Source organism: Argopecten irradians, chromosome 7, assembly GCF_041381155.1.
Source record: "Argopecten irradians isolate NY chromosome 7, Ai_NY, whole genome shotgun sequence".
Taxonomy (NCBI): Eukaryota; Metazoa; Mollusca; class Bivalvia; order Pectinida; family Pectinidae; genus Argopecten; species Argopecten irradians.
In genome coordinates, this window is record NC_091140.1 from 7,994,297 (window position 1) to 8,019,777 (window position 25,481).

Below are 25,481 nucleotides of genomic sequence, written 5' to 3' on the forward strand. Positions count from 1 at the left end.
TTCTCATCTCTCATCTTTTTTTTAGCATTTTGTTATATGATCATCTTAAGTTCATCATATCATCCCACTATTATTTCCTTTCGTTGTACAAATATCTCTAATCTCTCTCATTTTTATTACAATTACTCTAATACTATCGTTCTCTTACTGACTCCTCTTTCAATATAATATCTAATATTTCCGTAATGCTGTTTAGATGGTATATTTTTACATCCCTCTCATTGACTCATTCTACATTCTCTCATTCTATTACAATCACACTTCATTTTCTAACATCGTAGTCAATTTTTCCAATGTCCCATCCAATCCAAAAATGTTTGCTGTTCTGATTAAATTATTCTAAGTGTGTCTGAATATAAAATTTTCGTCATGATCAATGTTTTGATATTTAATAATATTTTTTTGTTTTCCAAATCCACCATTTTGTCTTTATAATAAAACTGGTAATGATTAGTTGTTCCTTGTTGAAATAAGTATTCAGTCCAAACATAATGTGTTTTTCTTCCAAAATATAATTTGGGGGTAAGTTAAATAGCCTTATAATGACATTTTTAATGTTTTGCCATAGTAATTCAATTTTTGGGCATGAATAAAACTAAATGAGTTAAGGTTTCTTCATTAATTTTATAGAATATACATAGGCCGTTTGATTTATTCATTTGTTTAAGTTTATGTTCTGTGCTTACTATTCTTTGTATAATTTGCCATTGAAATCCTAACATTTTATCTGCTATTGAATATTTGATTATTTGCCAAATTAGTTCCCAATTCATATCCTCGTTATTAAAGTAGTGTTCCCGTTTGTTCATTTGTTTAGTTTTTGAGCTATTGCTATACAAAATGTGTTTAAAAACTTTTGAGGTCCTAAGTGCATTTATAATATTAGAGACATAGATCATCGATGATCTTAGTTATTTCTTGGGCATTTTCTTGTTGGTTTCCTAAGATTTGTAACCAGTTACTAGGTATTGCCTTCTTTATTTTAGCAAATTATGATATTCAGTTATGTCTGTTGATTAATTTATTCTGTAATGCTTCTGAAGTTATAAATCTGCTTTCTGTATTATGTCATACATGTTTGATTTTAGATATTCCGCTCTTACACCATTGTTTAAAGGAAAGTGGTTTGTGCTTAAATAATATTTTGCTATTGCCAAAAAGATTCATATTCAATATGCCTTGCCGGGTGTGATTAGAACATTTTTGGATAATGATTCTTAACAAAACAAAGATGTATTGATTGTCATGCTAATGTATGTTTGGTACTTAAATGAAAAAAAAAGATTATCGTTTTCATAATAAAGCTTATTGTTGTTTGTAAACATATTTTTCGTCGATATAGGTTTTAATTCTTCGGGTTTATAAACAAATCTTTTACTTACTGGCGATAATTTAGAATGATATCCAATATCATTTTTTCACATAATTAATGTTTATGGTATAATATCAATTTACACACAAATAATGTCCATGGATATATGATATGCATAGTCTCATGAAATTGATTACGCGTAGAATTACTAAGTAATTATACGATCGCTTATCTATATCATTTGTGTTAAAAATGGCATACGATAAGTAAACTTGTGGCTTATGACTGTATTAAGTCAATATACTTAAAATGGTTCACATTTACTGTTATAACAATGACACTAGTTTGGGCATTGTTAGCATAGTATTGATACAGACGAACATTGATGTTTACTTCATTCGCACAATAGAGTGGTAGGTCCTGACAGAAAACTGAAAAGTTAAAACATAATTTATAGAGTAAGTATTGTTGTATTTTATCAATAGTCATTTAGCGTATCCATAGACACAATGATATTCATCTGTTCCCCTTGTTACAGGCACAGTCTAGGATTTTATACCATTTCAACACTTGCTTACATTAACGCATGCTTTAGATTCCCGTAAAAAATATTTCACATTTATTAACTTATTGTACTCTGTATATTTCTATTCGTCAAGGAGATAATGATTGGTAGAGGACAGGAAAAGGAGGATACATTTAAAGCACGCCAGGCTATCAATGGACTAGATTATAATGATGTAGTTTTCGAGACATTGTCGTTAATTATTTCTTATTATCTTTGAAAACTATGATTCGGAGACTAGGATTGTTATTTATGCATTATGTCCTGCATTCATCAGGTAAGTGCATTTTTTTTTTATTTAAACCAATTATTTGGTACCTTAGACTATTGAAACTGTATCACGGCTCAATCATCTATTTTGTAAGCACGAAATAAAGAGTTCTTATCGGAAACGTCATATCCAAACGATGTTATTTGCTATAGATGTACCCGAATTATTACAGAACTGAAATATTAGGCATTTCAAATTAATTTTGTCTTGATATTTCTATGGACGTTTTTGTTGAAATAACATAACACAATAACATCTCGTCCATATTTGTCTGTACATAGGTACATTTTGTTATCATAGACAAGGTTAACCTAATTCCAGCCGATGAAATATGTTTTGAATTTTGATAATTATCTATATTGTTTTCAGTTAAATGTACAGATTCGCTCCCTATACCACTTGGTGAAACAATCAATGTTACAGGTATAGTATCTCATGATTATTTTTGTTCTTCTCTTCCATATTTTATACGCACTGTGGTAGCTTGTGATGATACTTCAATTAAAATCAAAACCTTGTTATTTCTAATACATAAGTAGAAACATAATAGATAGATAACCTGTTTCCACGCTATCAACACTCTTCCCTTAAATTTAGGGGAAGTGATGTTTAATGTTAAATCAATATCGAGCAATGATGATTGATTTAAAAACAGATGTAACGTCTTTCAGAAATATTATAAATTTGGGAACGCAGTCTCACCTTATTGATAATAAACATTTACAATATATTTAAGTGAAGAGGGACGTCTTTTGATTATTTTCAATGTTTTGAGATTGATAATGAGAAAGTCACTTAGATTTATTTTTCCTTAGTTAAAAGTTTACTGTTATAACCCTGAATATTTCAGGTAATGCGGCGTGGGGTGATAATTGGAGAAGGTATACCATTGTAGTATCCAATGCTACGTGGTTTGATGCATCCAGACACTGCGGTAACATGGGCACACTTCTGTCCTCCGGATCAGCGGGATCTGCTTTCAGTTATATCAGAAATCAACTGTTTCTTCATTTCCCTGAGTAAGCTTCAGTTGAATATTCTCCATTTTCAAAAGATATGTTCTGTTCAAAATGAATTGGCTTCCAAATAAGTAAAGCATTATTTATGTTGCTCCATTTCCAAAGTATTCTTAGACCAGAAGTAGTAACCTTTACATAAATTATCAATATCAATTATCTCTAGACGTCTTTATGTTATACTTCTGAAAGTAGCTACGTTTGTCTTATCTGATAGTTAGGTGCTTGTTTGCTTTGAAAATGGTACATAATAGCGTTTTATAAAGATCATGTATGGATATCGTTTTAGATAAAACAGCATTGATATGTTATAACTCTCCGTAGTCGAATACGCCTGGCAGTTATCAGCCCACTGCAATGATCACTTCAGTCCGTCAGGTCATCCCCATCTACAAGAGGCACCTATGTAGGAATAATAAACACAAAAATAAAATACGGAAATGTTCTACGATCTTTTAAACGAATATAACTTCATGAAACGACAGATCTCTACAAAATAGTCTCAAATCTCTGAAATGACTGTTTAATATATCAGTTGGCAACAGAAACTTACGGCGGTATTTTTATTCAATATTTAGTTGTTAAATGCATTTAGTGTATCAACAGATGTTTTTTCCGATATATAACTCTCTATGTCGGAATATGTCCAGAACTATGAAAATAACCACACCAGTGATATACGTCTGGATGTATCTTTCCACAGCGAGCTATGCTTGTATGATATGAATGGGAAATTTTGACTGATTCAGACACTGTCACATATCCAATAGCGATCCAAGCGATTGTATGTCCACGTCGATCACTAGCGTTGTTCATCTTTATTTTGTATTTAATGTAGACTTATCGGAAATCCGCTGTGGACTGCTTTTCATAAGCCCAATTTAGATGGGATATGGTATAAAGGGAAGAATTGTAGCAAACCTTTGGACAGAGCATCATTTAACAACTTTGCGAATGATGACTCGTCTACACGACAGTGTATTTTACTGAATACGACCATCAATCTCAGTGAAAACATAGCCTTCAGCTGGTATGGAACATCGTGTCATGAACGACATCCCTTCATTTGTGGGAAAACATTAGGTGAGTATTCACGTTTTGACGAACACTATATAATCTAGATCATTCATATGAGTCATGATATTATTACTCAATTATTAAGGTTGCTATTAATTTGTTAATTTTGCGGTAGAGCCATGATTCTGAATAGCATTTGTTTCATAGTATTTATTGTATTTTATACTTTGATATGTCTGTCTTATATAGATATAGAGGAACTACCCTGAAGTTCGTGATTTAAAGTTCTAAAATTTTCTAGAAAACTATTACAGAATTCAAAATAAGAAATTTTCACAAAATGAAAGCGTAACAGAAGTAAATGAAATTCTCGAAAAAAGGTCCTAACCCTCTGTGATGCGGTCCAATAAAGGAGAATTTTTTCTAATATAGTTTACGGGATATAGATAACCTTTGTCAAGTAATTATATTGTTTATTACGCATTGAAAGTTTGAAATCAGAATTCCATTCATCTATAGGACTACTATTGTTATTATTGCTTAACCTCGGAGAGTGAGAACAGACCGGCGAATATAAAAATCATATTTTCAATTGTTTTGATAGATTTCATATCAAAATAAGTTATTAATGTACATAGTATTACCCAAAATATTTAAGCATATGAATGACATTGTTTCTCTGTAGGTAAGGGATACCTGAGAGAATACAAAGGAATGGTGAAACTAACTGATGATGACCTGTCAGTAATAACGACTTTCAGTAATTCTTCATCTGCTGAATGTAAAACGAAGTGTAATAACTATAGAAACTATCACTGTACGTTTTCTGCCTCCGATTCTGCGTGTGTTCAGTATAAACGCGACATTAAAGACTTACCTTACGAGTTTAGCCTCATCTACGCTGGTAACGACACCACATCATACGTGAAAACCCAGTTCAACGAAGGTTGGTATTGGAACAGATCCAAAATATATCGTCTATAAACTTCTTTAAATATTAAAAATTGTGATGATGATGATGATGAGGATGATGATGATATGATGATGATGATGACGACGATGATGATGATGATGATGATGATGACGACGATGATGATGATGATGATGATGATGATGATGATGATGATGATGATGATGATGATGATGATGATGATGATGATGATGATGATGATGAAGATGAAGATGATGATGATGATGATGATGATGATTATGATGACGACGACGATAATAGAGCAGCTTCAATATAGTTTGTCTATCAACATCTTTGATTATTAAAAATGGTAATTTCTATCATGGTGATGATTATGATAATGATGATGATGACGACGATAATGCATCATGTTTTCAAATTCAAATTCAAATCTGCTTTATGCTCTATATTTTAGTTGTCAAAACTACGATAGCTGTGCCGGATGATGCGTATAACAATTCCGACTTACCATGTAAGTAAAAAAAAGTTAAAAACACTGACAAAGTCATCTTGTTGATTTATACAAGAACCTCAAATCAAGTGTATTTTATCAATAGCTATTAAGACATCAAAAATGTACTGAATTATGTTTTGCTTTTATATTCCAGGTTACAGAGACCCCGTTTCAATAAAACCACCATCACAAATCATTTCCATGGGCTCTCCAGCATATGGTAATATCTCAATCTGAATACATTCCCATCGTTGCAAAGGACGGACTCATATTAACGAACAGTCGTTAGTTATATGTATAATGTTATGGCCATTTTTCGAAATTTTCTTAAAATAATCTTTATATCTCTATAATAATTTTTATATGATTGTCGCATGACAAAAGCGTACTGTTTTACATAGAGTCGGAATTAAAAGTTTGAGTTTGATAAACATAGCTACTCATATAGGATCCTTATTCAAGTCAAAATCTCGACAATAATCAGCTATGAAAGGGTACTTTATTTGGACTTAATATACACCTGGTATTCTATCCATTCCAGCTGACACATCTACAGAGGTTATCGCCCCAGATGTAACCAATACCCCATACATCAGCCCACATCAATTACAACAACTCGTGGATGACATCAAAGAGGAGAACACGGTCGACACTAAAACGCTTTCCTCCTACAAGAATAAACTGATTTCTGCCGAGGATAATCGTCCCTCGGCAATGGTTATCGGATACGCTGGTGCAATATTCATTGGTCTTTTCTTTGGTCTGATACTGCTGTTAGATATACCTAAACTTATAATGGACCTGACATCATTACACAGGCGGGAGAGAGAACATATCACAATGGATGACGAGGAACGCATACTTGTTAAGTCAACACTGAGAAGAAGAAGACCAAAACTCAACAACCGTCGTTGCTCATTCTAAGATGAATTATATAACACTTTCGATATTTATATGTAATATAGATAGGTGATGAACAATCATTGTCTATGTAACATCTGCATGCTATATAGCCAGTCAGTTTCGCATTCATATTTCATATTTTGAAACTATCATCCCAATGAAAAATTACCGCCTAAACGGGATTTTGTTTTATTTGTATTTGATGTCGGGATAGGGACGGAATATTTCACAATGGATGATTAAAAGGTCCAACCTGAAAAGGCGACTAAGGGCACTCATCCATGGATTCGCATACTACAATGAAATCGTTAGGATTATATACATTGTCATATGTTTATATTCAATTTTATTTTTTTTGTTTTAATATTAACATAGTTTCGCCATAATTTATTATTAACACAGTAATGATTTCATCTGTCGATTGTAACAATGTATGGTAATATGAGACAGTTAATAAACTTGTAAAACAATATGCCTGTGGTGAGCTTATCAACCAAACATGACAGAACTATGAAAATATACCCCTATACCGTTCTAGACTGTTGAAAACGCACTGGAGTGTAGCTTCCTATGTAAATTATGTTTCAACATTAAATAATTACTTGGCTTGAATACCCCCTCATCTAACTTTCTTCCTTCGAAATTTTGATATTGCAGATTAAGATTATTGGTTTTAAACCGTCTATACAACACAATGGTTTAATATAAGAACATGTTGGTATCTGCATAAATCATTAATCTAAAGTAAGTTCGAAGTTTGCAACTAAATGCTAGGCAACCAAGAAACAACCCCATTATGAAAATGATTAGTCTTGGCTCAGATGCGACCGTATTTGCTTCTATTCTATGTAATGTTGAGTAATTATTGCAAATACTATAACCTGTGAAATATTATTCTTCCTGTTAAAAGAATTCAGTATTTCAATTGGTTCGAAAAATTACAGCCCATAAAGGAAAACATTATGTCATCGTAGCGTAATATTTTCATGATAGAAACAAGAATCCCAACATAAATTACTTTTGAAGAAATTAAATTGAATATATATTTTTATGTTATAGAGATACATGTATAACACGAAAATGCATTCAAGTTAACCGTTGATATCGGGGGAACTATGTTAGAAAGATCTCGATAGACTATATGCTTCCATGCTACCATTCGAGGTGTGCTAATTGTATTCTTGTGCATTTAATATACAGTGGTACAGTGTTATATATGTTTTAAAGCAGTTCCAAAACTTTCAAGAATATCACCAATATTGTAAACAAATGAAAAAGTAATATCCGTCTTTTGTTTCCTATAATTTAGAATTCGTTTAAAATTCGATCTTAATACCCTCTAATCTACTACTAATCTAACACTACTTTTGGTAAATGTTGATGCTAACGCCCACGATTTCACCACATTTTACATTAGTAATTGTTGAGGTATTTAATATTTCCAGCGACAACCCAACGGGAGATAATTCTGAAGATATTACAATATATTGCCCCCATATTATCGCGCCAGATAATGTCGATCTGGTGTCTAATTATAACGAATAGTCCTACAAATCCCGAATAAGGACAGCCCAGCCAATGAACAGTCAGAGAAAAATTATTAAAAAAAACAGACAATGTGTAAATATGTACGCTTATATATGATGGTTCAGATCCATAAAAGCACCAATATACTATTGACATATAATTCTAGTAATGTTCCAAAGAATATCACACGCTTTGAACCGCCACAGTCAACGCCATGTTTCAAATTTTTTGCCAATATCGGAAAACCGAATTACATTACGTGACCGACATCGGCAATACCTCTATAGGTCGGAACATCCCGATTCGTATCACGTGGCCATTCTAACCATGTACACATTAAAAATCAATATTTAAATTTTATTATTTAATATTGCGAATACGAATTTAACCGGTAGTCGGTAAATTTGGAAAGTTTAAAACTTATCAAATTTTGAATCCGTATTAGAGATGCTTTTAATTCCATTTACGTTAAATAAGGAATCTTTCATTTTTGGACTCTCTAACTGTAAAAATTATACAGATAATGTTGTCATTTTAGAGCTAAAGCAATATATTTATAGTTCTAGATGTCTCCAAATTGTTTTATCAATGAATACGTTAAAAAATCTTTTGAAGGATATGAACAGGACTGAAAAAAATAAATTGCAACCACCAAGGGTGAAACACATATTATGAAATTTGTCAAGGAGTTGAAAAATGGGAAAGTTTTTAGAATAATGTCACTTTTTATATTTTTCTCATAATATGCTTTATTTGGGTTTTTTTTTTTTTTTTTTTTTTTTTGCATGATCTTCGTGTTGTATCTAATCTTTTTACATATGATTTTATAAATCGCATTAAGAATGATGAGCCTGGTCATTCCATTGCCACTTCTTCTTTCTCTCAGTTCTTTCTACTATTCTTTTTTTTTACTTGTGCTTTTCTTAAAGGGTCAACTTGCAAATTAATATCTGTAATCGTTCAATTAAAACTCAAGAAAATTACTATCAAATTGTATAAGGAATACCTGGTACTGGAAAGGCACTTTGTCTACACGGCAACTATATTTTCTGGCTCCTTTTCAGATATGATATAATTCAGTCGAGTGGTTATATAAATGTGAAAACACTTAATACCTAATTAATATATACAACGCATATATCTATATCTACAGAGAGAGTAAACTTTGTCCTTTCAATGAATACCTTGAGAGTGCATTATATCTAGCAACTCGTGTGAATAACTTGGCTTTCAATATTAGAGAAATTCAAAGTTAATGAATATTATAATGAATATTACGATTTAGATTAAAATAATGAATATTGAATATCATAAGTAAATGCTTTTTGTACCTATGTAAAATCTCTTCAAAAATACAAAAATAAAAAAAGTATAAAACTTCAAAAGGCGAAGAGAAAATATGAAGAACACTTAAACACTTTTTCTACGCCAAAAATACAGCAAGTCACAGACCATACAACTTTAAGTGTACCCCATTCCTTTTACAAATATGCGAAGACAAGTGATGAAAGTAAGATAAATGACTTTTCTGTACACAATCTTACCCCACCATGGCCGCCATTACCGTATCGATCCAAGATATACAATGAGAAGCTAGACAAGGATACCGAGAAAAATATACAGAATGGGATGTATTACGTGGTCTTAGAATGACGACATTAATCACTGTCTGTAACCTATTTGGGTCCCTTTGATTACATAGCAATTGATTTTACAATGACGACAGTACTTATTGTCTGTTAAGTATACCTATCGTAGCTCCTTTCCTTATAGTGACGGCAGTGTTTGTGACCTGGTCGATATCCTCAGTTCATTAACTGTGATTCCATTTAGGATAAAAGCAATATCTTAAGCTAATTAGCATAAATGTTCATGCGCATAATGCTGTCTTCGTACGATGACGTAAGATTATTCATTGTAGTGTCAGGGGGATATTTTTGCATTTTGTGTTTTAAACACTTCAGAATATCAAAAAGAGTTTATGGCAGTTTAAATATAAGAAATTCATTTTGTTAGAAGCATTTCATTGATTTCATTAATCTTTTGGACACAACGAATATGATTCGGAAACAGAGGCTTTGTTATGTGTCGCTTTTAGTGTGCATTCTAAAAGGTAAGTCACTTTTCCATCTTCCTTGTCTTCAGAAAATATAATTGTTAGAAATAAGTTGTGCATATTCATTTTGTTGTAAATGCAGAAATTACTAATGTCGAGGGGAAATTCTGTTAGCCATTACATCTAAAGAAGTATAATTTTAATTATAATATAATACACGTAATAGATACATTAGTCTTTCAATTTCTGTACACAAATTGAGGAACCCCAAAGAAAAAGTTTTAAAATGCAATACATTATTTTCGTCTTGAGAAACAGAACAATATAAATCGTGTCACAATTATATAGATTACATATCGTCAATAATATTCCGAACGTTGACTTTGAGCTATACTATGATACTGCTTATATTATGTTCATATCGATTTTCAGATAATCAATCTTTAAACACACGCTGTTTTATAGATGATACTAAGGTGATATTATAAATATCCTTTTACTATTGTTTTAGCACAGTATACCTTAACGCTTCCTATACCAGACAGTGAAACTAAAAACGTTACAGGTAAGTTAGCATTGACAACGCTTTATTTTATGAACAAATGTTGATGTATTTAAGAATTAACTTTAAAAGATTCCTTTTGCCCCACATCAAATTCTACTATAAAAACCGCGAAAATCTTCTCTCTCAGTTCAGTAATATCCACATAAATCATAAAATTCCAAATTTCTTGAGAGAATATATTCTACGAAAGTATTACGATGTTGATTCCTCCAGTTAGGAACGACTTTACAAACGTTGAAGTCAATGTTATGAGAAGATAACATAATATCTAAAGCCAATGAAAGGTGTCTTATTTGTCCTACATTGTACGAATGAAAAACTTCCAAAATGACTTTTGTATGAGCTTTTACACTTAGATAGAGCTATCTTTAAGAATCTTTTATCACATCTTTAATTAATATTACAAAACGTTTAATGATTAATGTATTCCTAGTATGAGTTTCTTACTTAGTTTATACAAGCATGCATAGTGAATATCCAACATACTTGGATATTTCAAACATAATATTAACTTTTTCTTCCTGCTATGAGTATAGCATTGCCAAAGTCATATGTTTTTAATCTATAGAACGAAATTTACACATTTATGATTTTTCAGAGTGTGCTATACCTATTTCAGGGTTTGCCGGATGGAGTGACGCTCTAAAGGAGTTCACCATTGCAGTATCAAGAGCTACTTGGTTTGATGCGTTCAGAGAATGCGAAAAAATAAACCAGTCGCTTGTTACGTCCTCAGCAGTGGGAGCCCCTTTCAGATTTGTTAGGAATCACCTGTTCATTTATTTCCCAGAGTAAGTCCGGAGTAATTACAACAAATCATTTACGTTTTCTGATATATAAAACATTAATTATTCATTCGTGTGTCACTCATTTTGATATATAGTAGGCATAACTTGCCGGACAGTCATCACTAACAGATGAAGGTATTTTTTTCCAATTCACAGAGATAAAATCCTAATCAAATGTCAACTTTGGTACAAATATCAAATGTCTAGAATCGATATGTTGGAATAATACACACCCCGCGAAATATGGATCCCGCTTAAGCTAAGCGATATACAATAATGTATGAATCCATGTTTATTTTTTATTGGCGGAAAAGATGTAAAGATAACGTCTTATTTCAGCCTCCTCAAATTGAAATTATGTCTTTTCTATTTAACTTAGGCTTATTGGACAGCCGATCTGGACTGGTTTCCACAAGCCAAATTTAGATGCATTATGGTATAAAGGCAACAAATGTGGTAAATCGTTATCAAGATCAGTTTACAACACATTTGCGAATGACAGTTCCATGGAAAGACAATGCATTTTACTCAATACAACCGTCAACCAAGAGGTGATTGATTTCACTTGGTATGGAGCATCGTGTTATGAACGACACTCTTTCCTTTGCAGCAAAACGTTAGGTAAATGCGCTACGTGACATAGCAAATATTATATCTACAAACAGGTTCAGAAAGTTCTATTTTTGTTTATTGAAAATACTATAAGGACTCAGCCAGTAGTGGAGGCTGGTATGTAAAAATAGTCTACAAGTAAGTCAACTCCAATTTTCAGTTAAACCAACTTTGATTTATACGATAGTTTCAGACCGTATCATAAGCTTATCTTTCAGATAAAACCGGAAAAAGATGTATATTATTCTGTCATAGGTTCGTCGTACTAGACAATTAAAGAGGAACTTAATGACAACCAGGCTGGGTTCGTTGTTTATTGTCACTTCAGGGACATCATCATGCAACCTAGCAATATGTTAAATTTTCGCGGAGGATATATAACGTGGAAGAAAAGGTCATCAGAGAAATGACCCCGTTATATATATTTTCCCCACCATAGGCAAGAATCTTGTACTGCTATTGGTTAAAATTGCGTCACATGATATCCAAACTATACAGTCGTATATATTAACTAATAAGATATTTCCTGTCGACAAGTGTTAATATTACATATTACTAAAGGTTATAAACTGACCAACAATAGCTGAACTTAAAACTTTATACCTTGCACGTAGCTGTAGAACAACATTAATCAAGCACAATCTAGACTAATAGTGAAATATTACCATTTGCCGCAACTTCATTTGTTAGCTATTGTAGTTTTATTTCCATCAACTTTTAACTACATGAACACGTTAGTAATTGTTTCATCTCAAAGATTACCTTTGTTTTTATAGATAATGGCTATTTAAAAGAGTATGTAGGAGTGGCCAGACTATCGGAGGAAGACCAGACTGGGGTAACGACCTTCCCTAATTTGTCGCCTGAAGACTGTCAAAAGAAATGTGATAACTATATAAATTACTACTGTATGTTCAATTCCACGACTGAGATCTGTGTACAGTATCAAACTGAAATCAAAGAACTGCCTTTGGAGTTTGTCCTTAGCTATGTTGGAAACGATATCATTTCATACGTGAAGAGTCAAAATAATTCAGGTTTGTATATGTTAGTGCATGATTTAAAACAAGTTAAATACAAACATTGATTATTACAATTTATAGTAGGAAGGTAATTCAAAAATAATTAAAATGTGTTGTGTTTGTACAGTTGTCAGATTGCCGATATCTGTCACAGATTCCACTTACCACTATTCAGACCTGCCTTGTAAGTATCATTTAATCATCGTTTATATTAGACACAAGTACAGTAAGGCATTTCATTTGCGCATCCTACGTGTCTAAATAGAAGTAATATGTGAATTACCACAGTGTTTTAATGTTCGTCTAAATATCGTGTATCATTGCAAAGTCTTTTAACTTGGACTGTAGTATACAACATTTCATTTAATTTTTTTCAAAATGAAAACAAATACACAAAATGTGATCAATACAAAAACAATTCTGTATTTTGACAAATCCAAAGTCAATCTTGATGAAAAACGTCACACTGTTTACTCGAACTAAACACTGAATGTCGATACTTTAGGCTATACCGGTCCTCTTCCGACTACAGTCGCAAGCGAAACAACGGCACTGGTAACTACAACAGCAGATGCAACAGCATCGGGAATAACAACAACAGAAGCAAAAGCAGCAGCAGATGAAACAACAACATCAGAAGTAACAACAGCACCAGAAGCAATAACACCAGATATAACAACAACATTAGAAACAACTCCAGAAGCAACAATAGCACCAAAAATAACAACACCAGATATAACAACACCAGATATTACAATACGAGAAGCAACAACATCTGAGGCAACAATATCCCCAGAAATAACAACACTAGTAGAAGTAACAACAACAGTACCACGAACAGCAACAACGGAAGTTTACATACCAACGGAAGCAACAACGTTGGAAGCCTTAACAACTCCAACCATCACAACCCCATCGCCAGACGGTAATTCAAAACAATTAATCCCCTCACTAGTGTTCATTACTTAAAAATATGGGTAAAATTTTTTGCCATTGTTTTTTTGGAAGATAAAAGCAAACACACAAGCAATCTAATCTAACTTCTGTATTGTCCTACCATAAGACAATGGCAAACATCTATCTATTCCAGCTGAAACATCCACGGAGACAGTCGAATCCGGCGGAACTAACACTCCCTACATCACTTCCGAACAGTTGGAACAAGTCGTCGTTTACATCAAAGAGGCGAATACGATAGATATCAAAACGCTTTCCTCCTACCGGAATACACTGATGTGTGCTCAGGATAACCGACCCTCGACAAAGGCTATCGGATATATTGGTACTGTATTTTTAGTTTTGTTCTTTGGGCTTATACTTGCGTCGGATATACCAAAGATAACAAAAGACATCAAATCAATATATAGGTTTAGGTTTTCAACGGATTCCGCCATATTGTATGAACAAGAACAAAGAAAAGACAAGAAAATACTGGAATTGAGTTTCCGTCGAAAGTCCGTCTAGCGCTCTGATATACGGATTTAATGAAAATAAATATTTGCAGCCATCTTGGCAAGTTTGGTATTATGGGGCAATACTTTTGTTATATTCAGTTCTTGACACCTATTATCATTACAATTGTACTTGTAGAAGTTCACTGCATATACTGTATGTATTTTAATTTGAATATATTATAACCATTATCTTCAAACGTTTTAACTTGTAATAAAAATAACATGAAATAAATGACTTTTTGTATTTTGTATCCCCATGTCAAAATCGCAGGCGGGAAAGATTATGTTATTAGATACGCCAGAATATAAAGATTCTAATGCTATCTGATGATGATGATGATGATGATGATGATGATTTAATAGAGGCTCGATAATTGAAATTGTTCCTAATTCATCATTCTCATTATTGCTATAATTATTTGATGACATAAATATTATGTTGAATCATAGTAATTTTACTTAAAGAGTGGATATAACGTCTATTTACCACAATAATTATAACATAATTGATAAACCCGACGGACTGTTTTTGAAAACCTACCAATTAAATCATCGGATGTTCCATTTTGCCAATTCCGATGTTGTAGAAACGAGTAGACCCTCCCATTATCTACATAGAATATCAATATGATTAAGACCAATGATCATTTCCCTCACCATGACACATGGTTCTGAGAATAAGTAAAATATCAATATTAACCCATCAGAGTACCCATTGACTATTAATAAAAGTTTAAGGGTCTAGACCAAAATTACTGAATTCGTATTCTACATAAGGAAAGTTTACACTGAAATATAAACAATGTTTCTAATCAAAAGGTTTTCAAAATAACAATAAAACGTTGTTATTTGAGTTCACTTAAATATTATTTGATATCAAAACCGAATGTGTATTCAAACATTGTTTCAGTAAGAAACAAAATGAATTGCTGATCGGGACCATCAAGTGGGGGCTTTCCTCAAGAAAATTCTGGGAATCCATAGTTAAAACCCAAATATACAAATGCATGGGGCATCTGATCGTGGAACAACTCTACTTGGGTCAACTCTTTCAAGCAAACTACAAATGAATAGGATACGTTGTGCAAGTACAAACAGATCACGTACAGATTTCTGGTTTTTTGATCTGTATCACGTTCCCAGACCCATACATACATGACATAATTATATAATATCATTATATTGACCGCTGATAACCGATTTTGAAATCACTCCCGAGCTGCTGTATGCATATCATGGATGTATTGATCTACGAAGGTGATTTAGATCCGAAAACTAGATTCTTTATAGCCACAACTTCCTTACCCTTTTTACAAAATATTGATAACTATTTATGGTTTGCATTGTGTGTATTTTGCATGCAAAGACGGAGGCTACTAACTGATGATAAATGTTTCAGATAATGCTTTCTCTGGGAATCTGTACGAATATGTTTGTATTTACACAATTAAGACCATGGTTTACCTGAAGATGTTGTCCCGAGAGTTGTTTTGCAATCGAATACCCCGTATGTTTGGGTGAGTTTGATTTAAACTGTGGAATTTTCCGAACATACTTGAGGGAAAAACCCCAGTTAATACCGTATATTGAGATATTTTTGCGTAGATAATTTTTTTTTCCAAAAATTAAATTAGGTATTTTAATGTGTTCTGTAATTAGCGCATAATTCTTATCTAAACTAAAGATAAGAATATGAAGATTGGTGTGTTTTATCGGTTCTTTTGTTGCATAGACCCTCAAGAATGAAAAGCAGAAATGCTCATATGGAAGGCACACACCTAAAGCAAAACTTTTTCATATATTATTTTGTGAAAATTAGACATACATATACACGAATAAACGTATTGTTCAAAAGATAAATATTAGTTATGCTCTGTCGGGGGTGGAGCATCTTTAGTAAATTTGAATGATCGGGTGGTGTAGTGGTTAAGCCACTCGCCTTTCACCTAGCCGGCCGGTGTTCGATCCCCGGCACGGACGTGAAAAGGTCAGGGGCCACCTGCCCGATCACGTGGGTTTTCTCCGGGCACTCCGGTTTCCTTCCACACTTAGACCACTCGCGCGCTTACATCCGGGCCATCAAGAGTGATTTACATAAGTTGTTTAACTTGTTTCTCAATCGATGTAAAATAAATAATCAAGCTATTTTATCTTTTACGAATAAACCAAACACGTTTTCCTATGTATGCAATGCAAAATTATCACATTTATTAGCAATATTTCTAATTCATTTTCTACGATCTACTTTGACACAAATAGGCTTCCGTACAAGTCAATTACATATATTTCGAAGTATTAAACGAATAGTTTCCGGTGATGTAAAAATGTTTTAGGTTTTGGTTGAAAGAAACTTTTGCCAGAAAGCGCAATCCAATATGTGATGTATAGACAGATACCCCATTTTACGTGATATTTTACATGTATTTTCTTCTTATATTACATAGATAAAGATACACCGCGGGTATGGCAACATTGGAACATTAGCTACCATTATTGATTGCTTGATTGCTATCCTCGTTGTTTGATTTTGAGTGAACAACAGATCTTTTTATACCCGTATACATACGTGGAACGTTGTGAAAACAATGTGAGATATAGTGGCACTTTGGATTCATTGATTTTGATTTGTTAGATAAAGCGGAGTCCGTTTTATATTTACTTACACACTAGTACATTGTGAAGAGGAGACGAACGTTCGACGACTTTGTGCATGCGGTTCGTTCATCTTACCCGATAGAAATAATGTACTAAAGAACGAAGACACTGTCATTTTATGGCTCTTTTTTGTCAATCAATTTAGCATTTCCATGGACATTTATTTGCATGATTGATGTCGGCAATATAATTGAAAACTTGGCAATAAGTGCCGTGGCGACATAAGGCTTCCTGATCAGAGTTTTCAAGGACATTAAGGACAGTTCAGTTGGTGTAAAGATAATAACTACCCTAGAGAAACTGGACCATTAGTACTGACGGCATACCACAACAGGATATCTACATAAAAACAGTTTAATGACATAAGGTTTGGTTAACTACGGATCGACAATGTGAAGCTTTATATTACTAACACCGATCTATTGGTTGTATTGATGGGAAACCATTTCAAAATGCACAGTTTATTTTTAATTTTGTGAATTTCAAAATAATTTTTGGTTTAAGAGAAGAAAAGACGATGATTCGCAGACTGTGGATACCATACATACTTTGCATATCTATTTTAATAGGTAAGTTTCCATGATTTAATATAGCAGTGGTATTCTATTTGTTTAGTAGAAAAATGAAGAAACCTTGTTGTTGCTAATACATGTGTATCATATATTTATGGCCCCGGTGGCAGGTGATAGGAAGGTTTATTTACCCGAAGGTGTGATATTTTCCGAGGGTTTGCCCTCGGGGACATAAATTGTTTATACCGAAAATTTACCATTGGCTACTCTGGGTTCAATTATACTTAAATTTGCGATGAGTAAAAATGACGTTTCGTTTGTCATTGTTGTACAATTGGAGGAGAAGGTAACTCAGTGATGAAACTTTATGCTAACATTCTAAGAGTCGGTAGATCTGTACATAACGTTTACAGTACTCTACTGTCACTAGCCTAATGTAGGCCTACCTGTGTTTGTACATGTTCCTCAAACGACGTCCGTTTCATTTGATAAACCTCCAAAATTAGGAAATAATGTCATGTTTCAGACGGAACCATTATAACATCCGTGTAGTCATGTAATTTCAAGGGTGAAATGATCGATGTAAAACTCAAGTCGGATCGTAAAATTGAAGAATTCTGTTTGTCTCACATCTCCATGATGCTTGCGGTTTGAAATGAACGCCGCGTCACAACTACGTTAAATATCCTACCGCGTTATATCTTGTGTACACGTGTGTAACCATACTTAGCAAACTCCTAAAATTAAACTTATTTGCATTGTGGAGTTTTTGACATCAGATAAATAAAACGATTATTAGTTTCATATTGGGAAACCCCAGATGTATGCTTCATCAGACGGAACTCATTTTAATTGCATGTTCATTAATAAATTGGCGGGAATTCCCGCCACTTCGAGTGGCTGTTCCAAATGTCCTTCTGAACCAAACGATATATTTCAAGTTTACCTTATAAATGTCATAAACACTAAATTGGGTGAATATTGAGTAATGGAAATAAGAATTTAGACTTTAAATATAAGTATTAAAGTATCTTTCTGGTAATTCTATCGAAGGATAAAGTTGAGTTGGTTATCGATATTTGTTTCATGGACAGCTTCGCGGTTCATTCCAAATATCGATAACCTACTCAACTGCGATCGATTCCAAATATCAATACCCTACTCAATTTTGTTCTTCGATAGAACCACCAGAAAGATACTTTAATCCTTAAATGCAAAGACAGATTGATTTTATGATATTAGTAATGTATCCGTCCTCCTGAGTTTATATTACCAGGATATAATCCCTGTTACAATGTATACAAAGTGTTTAATCATGTAATCATTTTTATCATCGGTTATTATACCATTCATTGTTATTCGACAAATTAGATTATTTGAAAAAAAAATGGCTCACAAATCCCAAGAAATGCATGCTTACACTTTATGTTTTGATATCGATCAAAGGTCATTGTACTATGTAAATTATAACCTATAGTAATCAAACAGATTACAATTATCTACTTAGTTATTTTAGTTATAATCCTGCACTAGCATCAGCCATATTTGCTATACAAAAGACAAACGTACAAATATTAAGGATTAATGGACACTAACTAAACACGAGTACACTCAGATGTCCTTATGGACACTAACTAAACACGAGTACACTCAGATGTCCTTATGGACACTAACTAAACACGAGTACACTCAGATGTCCTTATGGACACTAACTAAACACGAGTACACTCAGATGTCCTTATGGACACTAACTAAACACGAGTACACTCAGATGTCTTTGTTATATCTCATCAACATATTCTACTACTAACAAATTAATCTTAATAATTCAATCTACAATTGATAAATTCTAAAATTAAAATTCCGAACTGGCTGAGGATCTGTTTGCTTAGAAAACACAATACCATTGTATCTGCCAATCAGACGCTACTTTAAAAACAGCAACATCATTTTTACCTTCATATGATCATAAAACAAATGTTTAAACTACTGAAATGGCTCGGTATAAGCAAGATTGGATTCCGCTTAAAATACGGGTCCTTTCAAAGCATACATTTTTCATAAATGGTTCAATTCACTGATTGTATCAGCATATTTTTTTATATTTTCTTCAGTTCAATATACCAAAGCTTTTAATGCAGAAAACAGTACAGTAAAAAATGTGACAGGTAAGTGTTTCGTTAAGTTTTACAAAGTTTATATCTCATGTATAACCCTAATGCACTATCCCAGTCTTTACTAGCTTTAAAAAATGAATATAATTGGAATGAATTTGTGTTCACAACAAACAGAATAAAACATAGTTACCAACATTAATAAATATTGTTTCATATTAATAATATAAATATCTACAGTATGGTTTAAATCGTGATAGAAAATGTTTGTAATAATCTAGATATTTCCTTGCTTTTAAATGTAAAACTGATATTAACGTTATATTAACTGTTTGTATGTGTGTTTATTTGTTTTTGTGCTTGTTTTTGACATAATGACTCGTTTTCTGTTGTTTTTACTTTATCATTTTTCATAGGTTATTTAGCATGGGGTGAGGCCCTGGTGGAGACGATCCTCGTGGTCTCCAATGCTACGTGGTCTGATGCAGTCAGAGAATGTGACAATCTACAGGGGGGTTATATTGCCAAGTCAGGCCCATTTGGAATTCCTTTCGTAATTATAAGACAACAATTATTTACTGATTTTCAAGAGTAAGCACAATTTTCATTTTTATTCGATGATGGCTTGAAATTGGGAATTCATCTAGATTCGTATTGCGGATTTTTTTATCCTGGCATGTTCTCTATAAACTTTGTTGAAGGTTATTTTTTCAATACTTGAGATTAAATTTATTTATGCAATGAAGCTATGAACCTACGATTCAATTTTATCCTTTGAAATTAATCTTAATTGGGGAACATATTTTTGCACGAAATCGATATATCGTCATTAATCTACTAGAGGCGACAGTAAAAAACAAGCTGTAAGATGGTTACCGTGTACAGATTTTTATGCAAATCAAAATGATCATTTCAAGCAAGATAGAATTACATTTTTTACATCTTCCATTCTGTCATAAACTACTACTATTACCGTCCCTTATCTAGATTGATCGGGGAGCCACTGTGGATTGGGTTCCATAAACCTAATCTAGACAGTACATGGTACGTAAGAAAGGACTGCGATAATCCATTGGACGCCGCATCTTACAACACGTTTTCGAATGATGATCCCAACCAGAGACAGTGTATTTTGCTGAACACAACTGCCAACCAAAACGATATCGATTTCAGCTGGTATGCAGCATCGTGTGATGAGCGTCACTCATTCATCTGTACTAAGCATTTAGGTAAAATCTGATTGCTTGAAATTGTCATCCACTACAATGTAAAGTACGCATACCCTTCTGACGCACCTGGTTCTATTCCGTCTTTGCATTTTACATTGCCTATTGTCGGAAGGTATCGATCGTGACATCACTATTTTGTTGTGATCCATGACAAGAGTCCTTGTGCTGTTTATGAGTCTCCATACGAACATTGTTGATTAGGGTTTTTTATTCTTTGCTTTCGTATCATTGATAATTTGCTTGTGAATCATTATTATTGTGTAGAAATGGTCAACACAGTAGAGCATTTATTTTCTTTAGATAATGTATATATAAATAATATTTCACTGTTTTACCGCGTTTGTTTATGATACTTGTAGATACTGGATACTTGAGACAGTATGATGGAATGGCCAAACTCACCACAGATGAGTTATCGTTCGTGAACAGCGTCAATGTCTCATCACCTGAAGATTGTAAACAGCTTTGTTACACCTACGAACGTTATCATTGCCAGTTCCACAATTTCACCTGTACCACATCTGAACGAGATATGTCATCGTTCCCCGTTGAATTTAACCTTACCTATGTTGGCAACGATACCATCTCTTACGTGAAAAGCCAAAATAACAAAGGTTTGTATGTCGTAATCAAAGATAATTCAAATAAAATTGTAATGATGCAATTGCGTCCTAAATAATAGAGAAAAAGATCGAGAGAAACAGATACTGTTTTTACTGAGGATTAAAGAATTGTAAGCGGTTTTCATAAAGTATTTTTTGAGATCACATTCTATTGTATTAGATTTTCTCCTTGCTTTACATAATCAATATAGGATGTAAGATATATTACATTTTTAATCCTTCCTAAGTTCATTAAAAGTGCAATTTGGTTAGTTGGTGCATACCCACATATTTTCATTACCTTTGCTTAACATATTAGGGAAATTGTATCTTTGACACAAATTGGTCAGCTAGGTTTTGATAGTTGGGGATATCCTCATGATCATATGTTCCTGGAGAACAAAGCACCGGCAGTCGACCTGAAATATTTCAGGTTTATTAGTAAGAGTAACTTTAAATAGAAACAATACACTGTAGCTCTAATACAGTAAAGCAGTACTAGTATGAAAGGCTTATTTGTAAATATGAAAACTGTTTTTGTTTTTACAGTTTTCAAAACAGAGATTGACGTCCCAATTAGTATTTACAACTACACAGAATTGCCTTGTAAGTAAACAATAGTACATTGTACTATAATATGGCTTTGAACTCAATTTTCTAACCTTCCCCTCTGATTATTTCATTATCTAGTAACGTTGTCTTTATCATTTATTTTATATTGGCGGAAAACAAGTTCTTTTTGGCAATAGGTCAAGCTAGGGTTATTTTACTCTCGATACGTACAATATTCACATTTACTCTGTCAGGTTTCCATGGTATCAAAAGGGCTTAATTGAAATATTAAGGTATGCAATGAAACAGTAATATTTACCTATAATACACTGCACATGCATATGCGCAGTGTTCAACACAAGTGTACTAGTTGATATTAAGATTTAAAAGAATACAGACTGATAAATCTAGAATTCAAATTTAAAGCTTATTGGAAGTCTTTTGTTAGGTTATAGGGATGTTGTAGAGACAACAACAAGGTCACTATCTGTATCTACAACATCAGCAACGGTGAATGAAACAGCAACCGTGACAACAGCAGCAACAACGATTACCGCAACAACTGAAACAACATCATTAGCAACAGCATCACCATCAACACCAACATCTGGAGTGGCAATAACAACAGTAAATACAGTAACAACAACGGCACTTAGAGCAGTTACAACCACTGGACTCGGCGCACTTACTTCCACAAGTGGTAATCTTTATTAATAAGGTTGACCAAGGCAGATAGAAAAACAAATGTCTCATAATTTGATTAATAATCTCGATTTTGTTCATATATCAAAACAGTTCGTACTCATCCGTTTTCTATTATTCTCACCTCACAATATTACTTAAATATGATGAGTCAAGAATCACATTGAAGTTTATGCTTAGTTTACATATTAGAGTTATGTGCCCTTCCCAGGAAGTATTGATAGTGACGTCATTTGCGTGCAAGCGTAACGTCATGTCTTTCAAAGACCTACAAAAATAATAACGTCACAATGTCTACTTACCCGCAAGGTAGCTGACTCTGTGATTTTCTAAGACGGCATATTGCCGAATGATAATCCCGATAATTCTTTATCCCTGATGTTGACATACGAATCCTTTATTACAGCATTGACAGTTACGCCTGTCTACAGTGCCGAACAAGTGGAGCAGCTTGTCCTACAAATAAAACAGGAAAATCTTGTCGATGTCAAAACTCTGTCCTCCTACCAGAATAAGTTTAGAAGTGCCCAGGATCACAGACCATCCTCTCAGACTATCGGATACGTCGGCGCTGTCTGTCTAAGTTTTCTGGTCGGTCTACTTGTGGTGTCAGATATCCCGAAATTTCTCGGTGATATGAAGACCTTACATGGTACAAGGGTTAAACACATCACAAACGTTAAACAGCAAATCATCTTTAAAAGAGTGGTACCGAGAAGGCGAAAGTTGGAGACTTTACGTCGCCATTCCATTTAGTTGTACAGACAACTGAAATCATCTACAGTAGTCCGCTAAAACTGTCTATATCATTAGGCCTTTTTAATCTCTTTTTTATTATATATATATGAGGCAAAAAAATACAGGCGGGTTTAGCGGACTACATCTACATTTAAAGGCAGTAGTTGTTGTTCACGTTATCTATGACATTAAATTTTTGATATTTCCATGAAAGAAGTGTTTTCTTTCTATTTTCAATTTTTATGAATTATTTTTATTCACTTTTTAATATGCAATACACATAACATAATCATTTCCTTATTAAAATTCTCACTGTTACCATCATCATCATCCTCTAAATCATCAACCATACATACAAAATACTATCTTCATCCTCAACATTTCAAACATCCTTAAATCATTGTCACATCTTCAAACCACATTAATCATTTGAATTCATTCACTCACCACTCACTTTATATCTTCATCCATTTAATAACTCAGCAATACATGTGTATTGCACTTTTAATTAGAAGGAAAAGAAAGCAAAGCGGGACAAAAAAGATAAGAGGAAAAGAAAAGAGATAATAAGAGAGAAAGAGAGAAAAAAGAGACAAAAACAAAGAGGGGAAAAAGGGGAGGGGAGGCTAGCCAAGTTTTTTGTGTGTATGTTTCTTTTGTTTTCTTTTTTTTCTTTTTTTTTTCTTGTCAAAGTTTACTTTGTATGGTATATTATCAAATGTAGAATAAACATGTTGTCAGGAAAGATAGATAATTAAATAAATAAAAAAAAACATATAAGAAATTTAGTGAGTTTTTTTTTCCATTTACTCCTCCACTGAAACACCTTTACCAGCAGCAATACATTTGTGAACGTGCATCGTCTTAACTAAGGAATTAACATGTTATGAGTTATGGAAGCGCCGCATTTTGTAAGTATTTATAACCGTAATTATTTAATTAGCAACCCAATTTATGTATGGATAATTATCAGAAATCACTCCAAAAAGAAAGAACTTTATATTCATTGTAAATATAAGTAATGCTTGTAAAAGTGTTTCAAAGCTTCGTAACAGTGTTTGGACTCATTTACATTCCCATAAAACATGTGTGATAGTCTCCCTTTCAGAGTTACACAATATACCCAAAAAGAAGGTAACCAGGCCTTTCAATTTAATGGAGTTGCAATATTATCTATACCTAAATTTACACCTGTAATTACCTTTCTAATTGCAAGTATGAAACAATGATATCGCAAAAAAATAGTTACCCCGTATTTCTGTGAGAACTCATTCAGAGAACAGAAGGAACCTGTGGAAATATTTTTCATAACATCACAAATGTGAACAGCACTTTTATTACACCAATTACTATAAATAAAAAGTGATTTCCCTCCGACATATATATGTTTATTATATCAAAGAGGTAATTTCAATATTTCAATATTTCCCAACTTTTCTTTATTCAAATTATATTCATATATTCATATTTCTGAAAACTTCCTCCAGTAAGTAAATGTCAATATAAGTTTTAACGATTGCTTGCCATTTCTCTGTGGTTTGGAATAACCTTCTCATTAAGCTTAGCTTTAAAGAGGAAATAAAAGCATTAATATTAATCATCCCAATTCAGATTATCTTGAACTACTATATCTCTCTTAACTTTGTCAGACCCGCCATCCCATTAATATTGAAATAAAATTGTATTCAACTTGGGAATAGCAATAAAAAGATTATTAAGCTGTGTTACTAGTAATGATTTGATAATGTCCTATCAATAAGAATTAAAATTCTATTTATATCCTAGTACAAATAAGCACCAACTTATACACTGTATACATCAAGGACCTTTCCCCTATTCTCAATC

General features: G+C 33.0%; 2 protein-coding genes and 1 long non-coding RNA gene across 3 annotated transcripts; all 3 read left to right on the forward strand.

The window, feature by feature from the left end:
* The first annotated feature begins 2,120 nt into the window (after positions 1-2,120).
* Positions 2,121-4,099, forward strand: LOC138327447 (uncharacterized). Its single transcript, XR_011209047.1, has 3 exons — positions 2,121-2,571; positions 2,999-3,167; positions 4,003-4,099. It is a non-coding gene; the product is annotated as an uncharacterized lncRNA (long non-coding RNA).
* A 770-nt stretch (positions 4,100-4,869) lies between these two features.
* On the forward strand, positions 4,870-6,950 carry LOC138327446 (uncharacterized). The gene is made up of 4 exons (XM_069273530.1): positions 4,870-5,127; positions 5,567-5,623; positions 5,760-5,825; positions 6,147-6,950. Exons 1-4 carry the CDS (start codon positions 4,896-4,898, stop codon positions 6,527-6,529), a joined length of 738 nt encoding a protein of 245 aa, XP_069129631.1. The 5' UTR covers positions 4,870-4,895; the 3' UTR covers positions 6,530-6,950.
* A 10,731-nt stretch (positions 6,951-17,681) lies between these two features.
* On the forward strand, positions 17,682-24,611 carry LOC138326780 (uncharacterized). Its single transcript, XM_069272784.1, has 8 exons — positions 17,682-17,756; positions 19,814-19,867; positions 20,230-20,404; positions 20,801-21,042; positions 21,402-21,656; positions 22,194-22,250; positions 22,645-22,896; positions 23,305-24,611. Exons 1-8 carry the CDS (start codon positions 17,705-17,707, stop codon positions 23,652-23,654), a joined length of 1,437 nt encoding a protein of 478 aa, XP_069128885.1. The 5' UTR covers positions 17,682-17,704; the 3' UTR covers positions 23,655-24,611.
* The last annotated feature ends 870 nt before the right edge of the window (positions 24,612-25,481 follow it).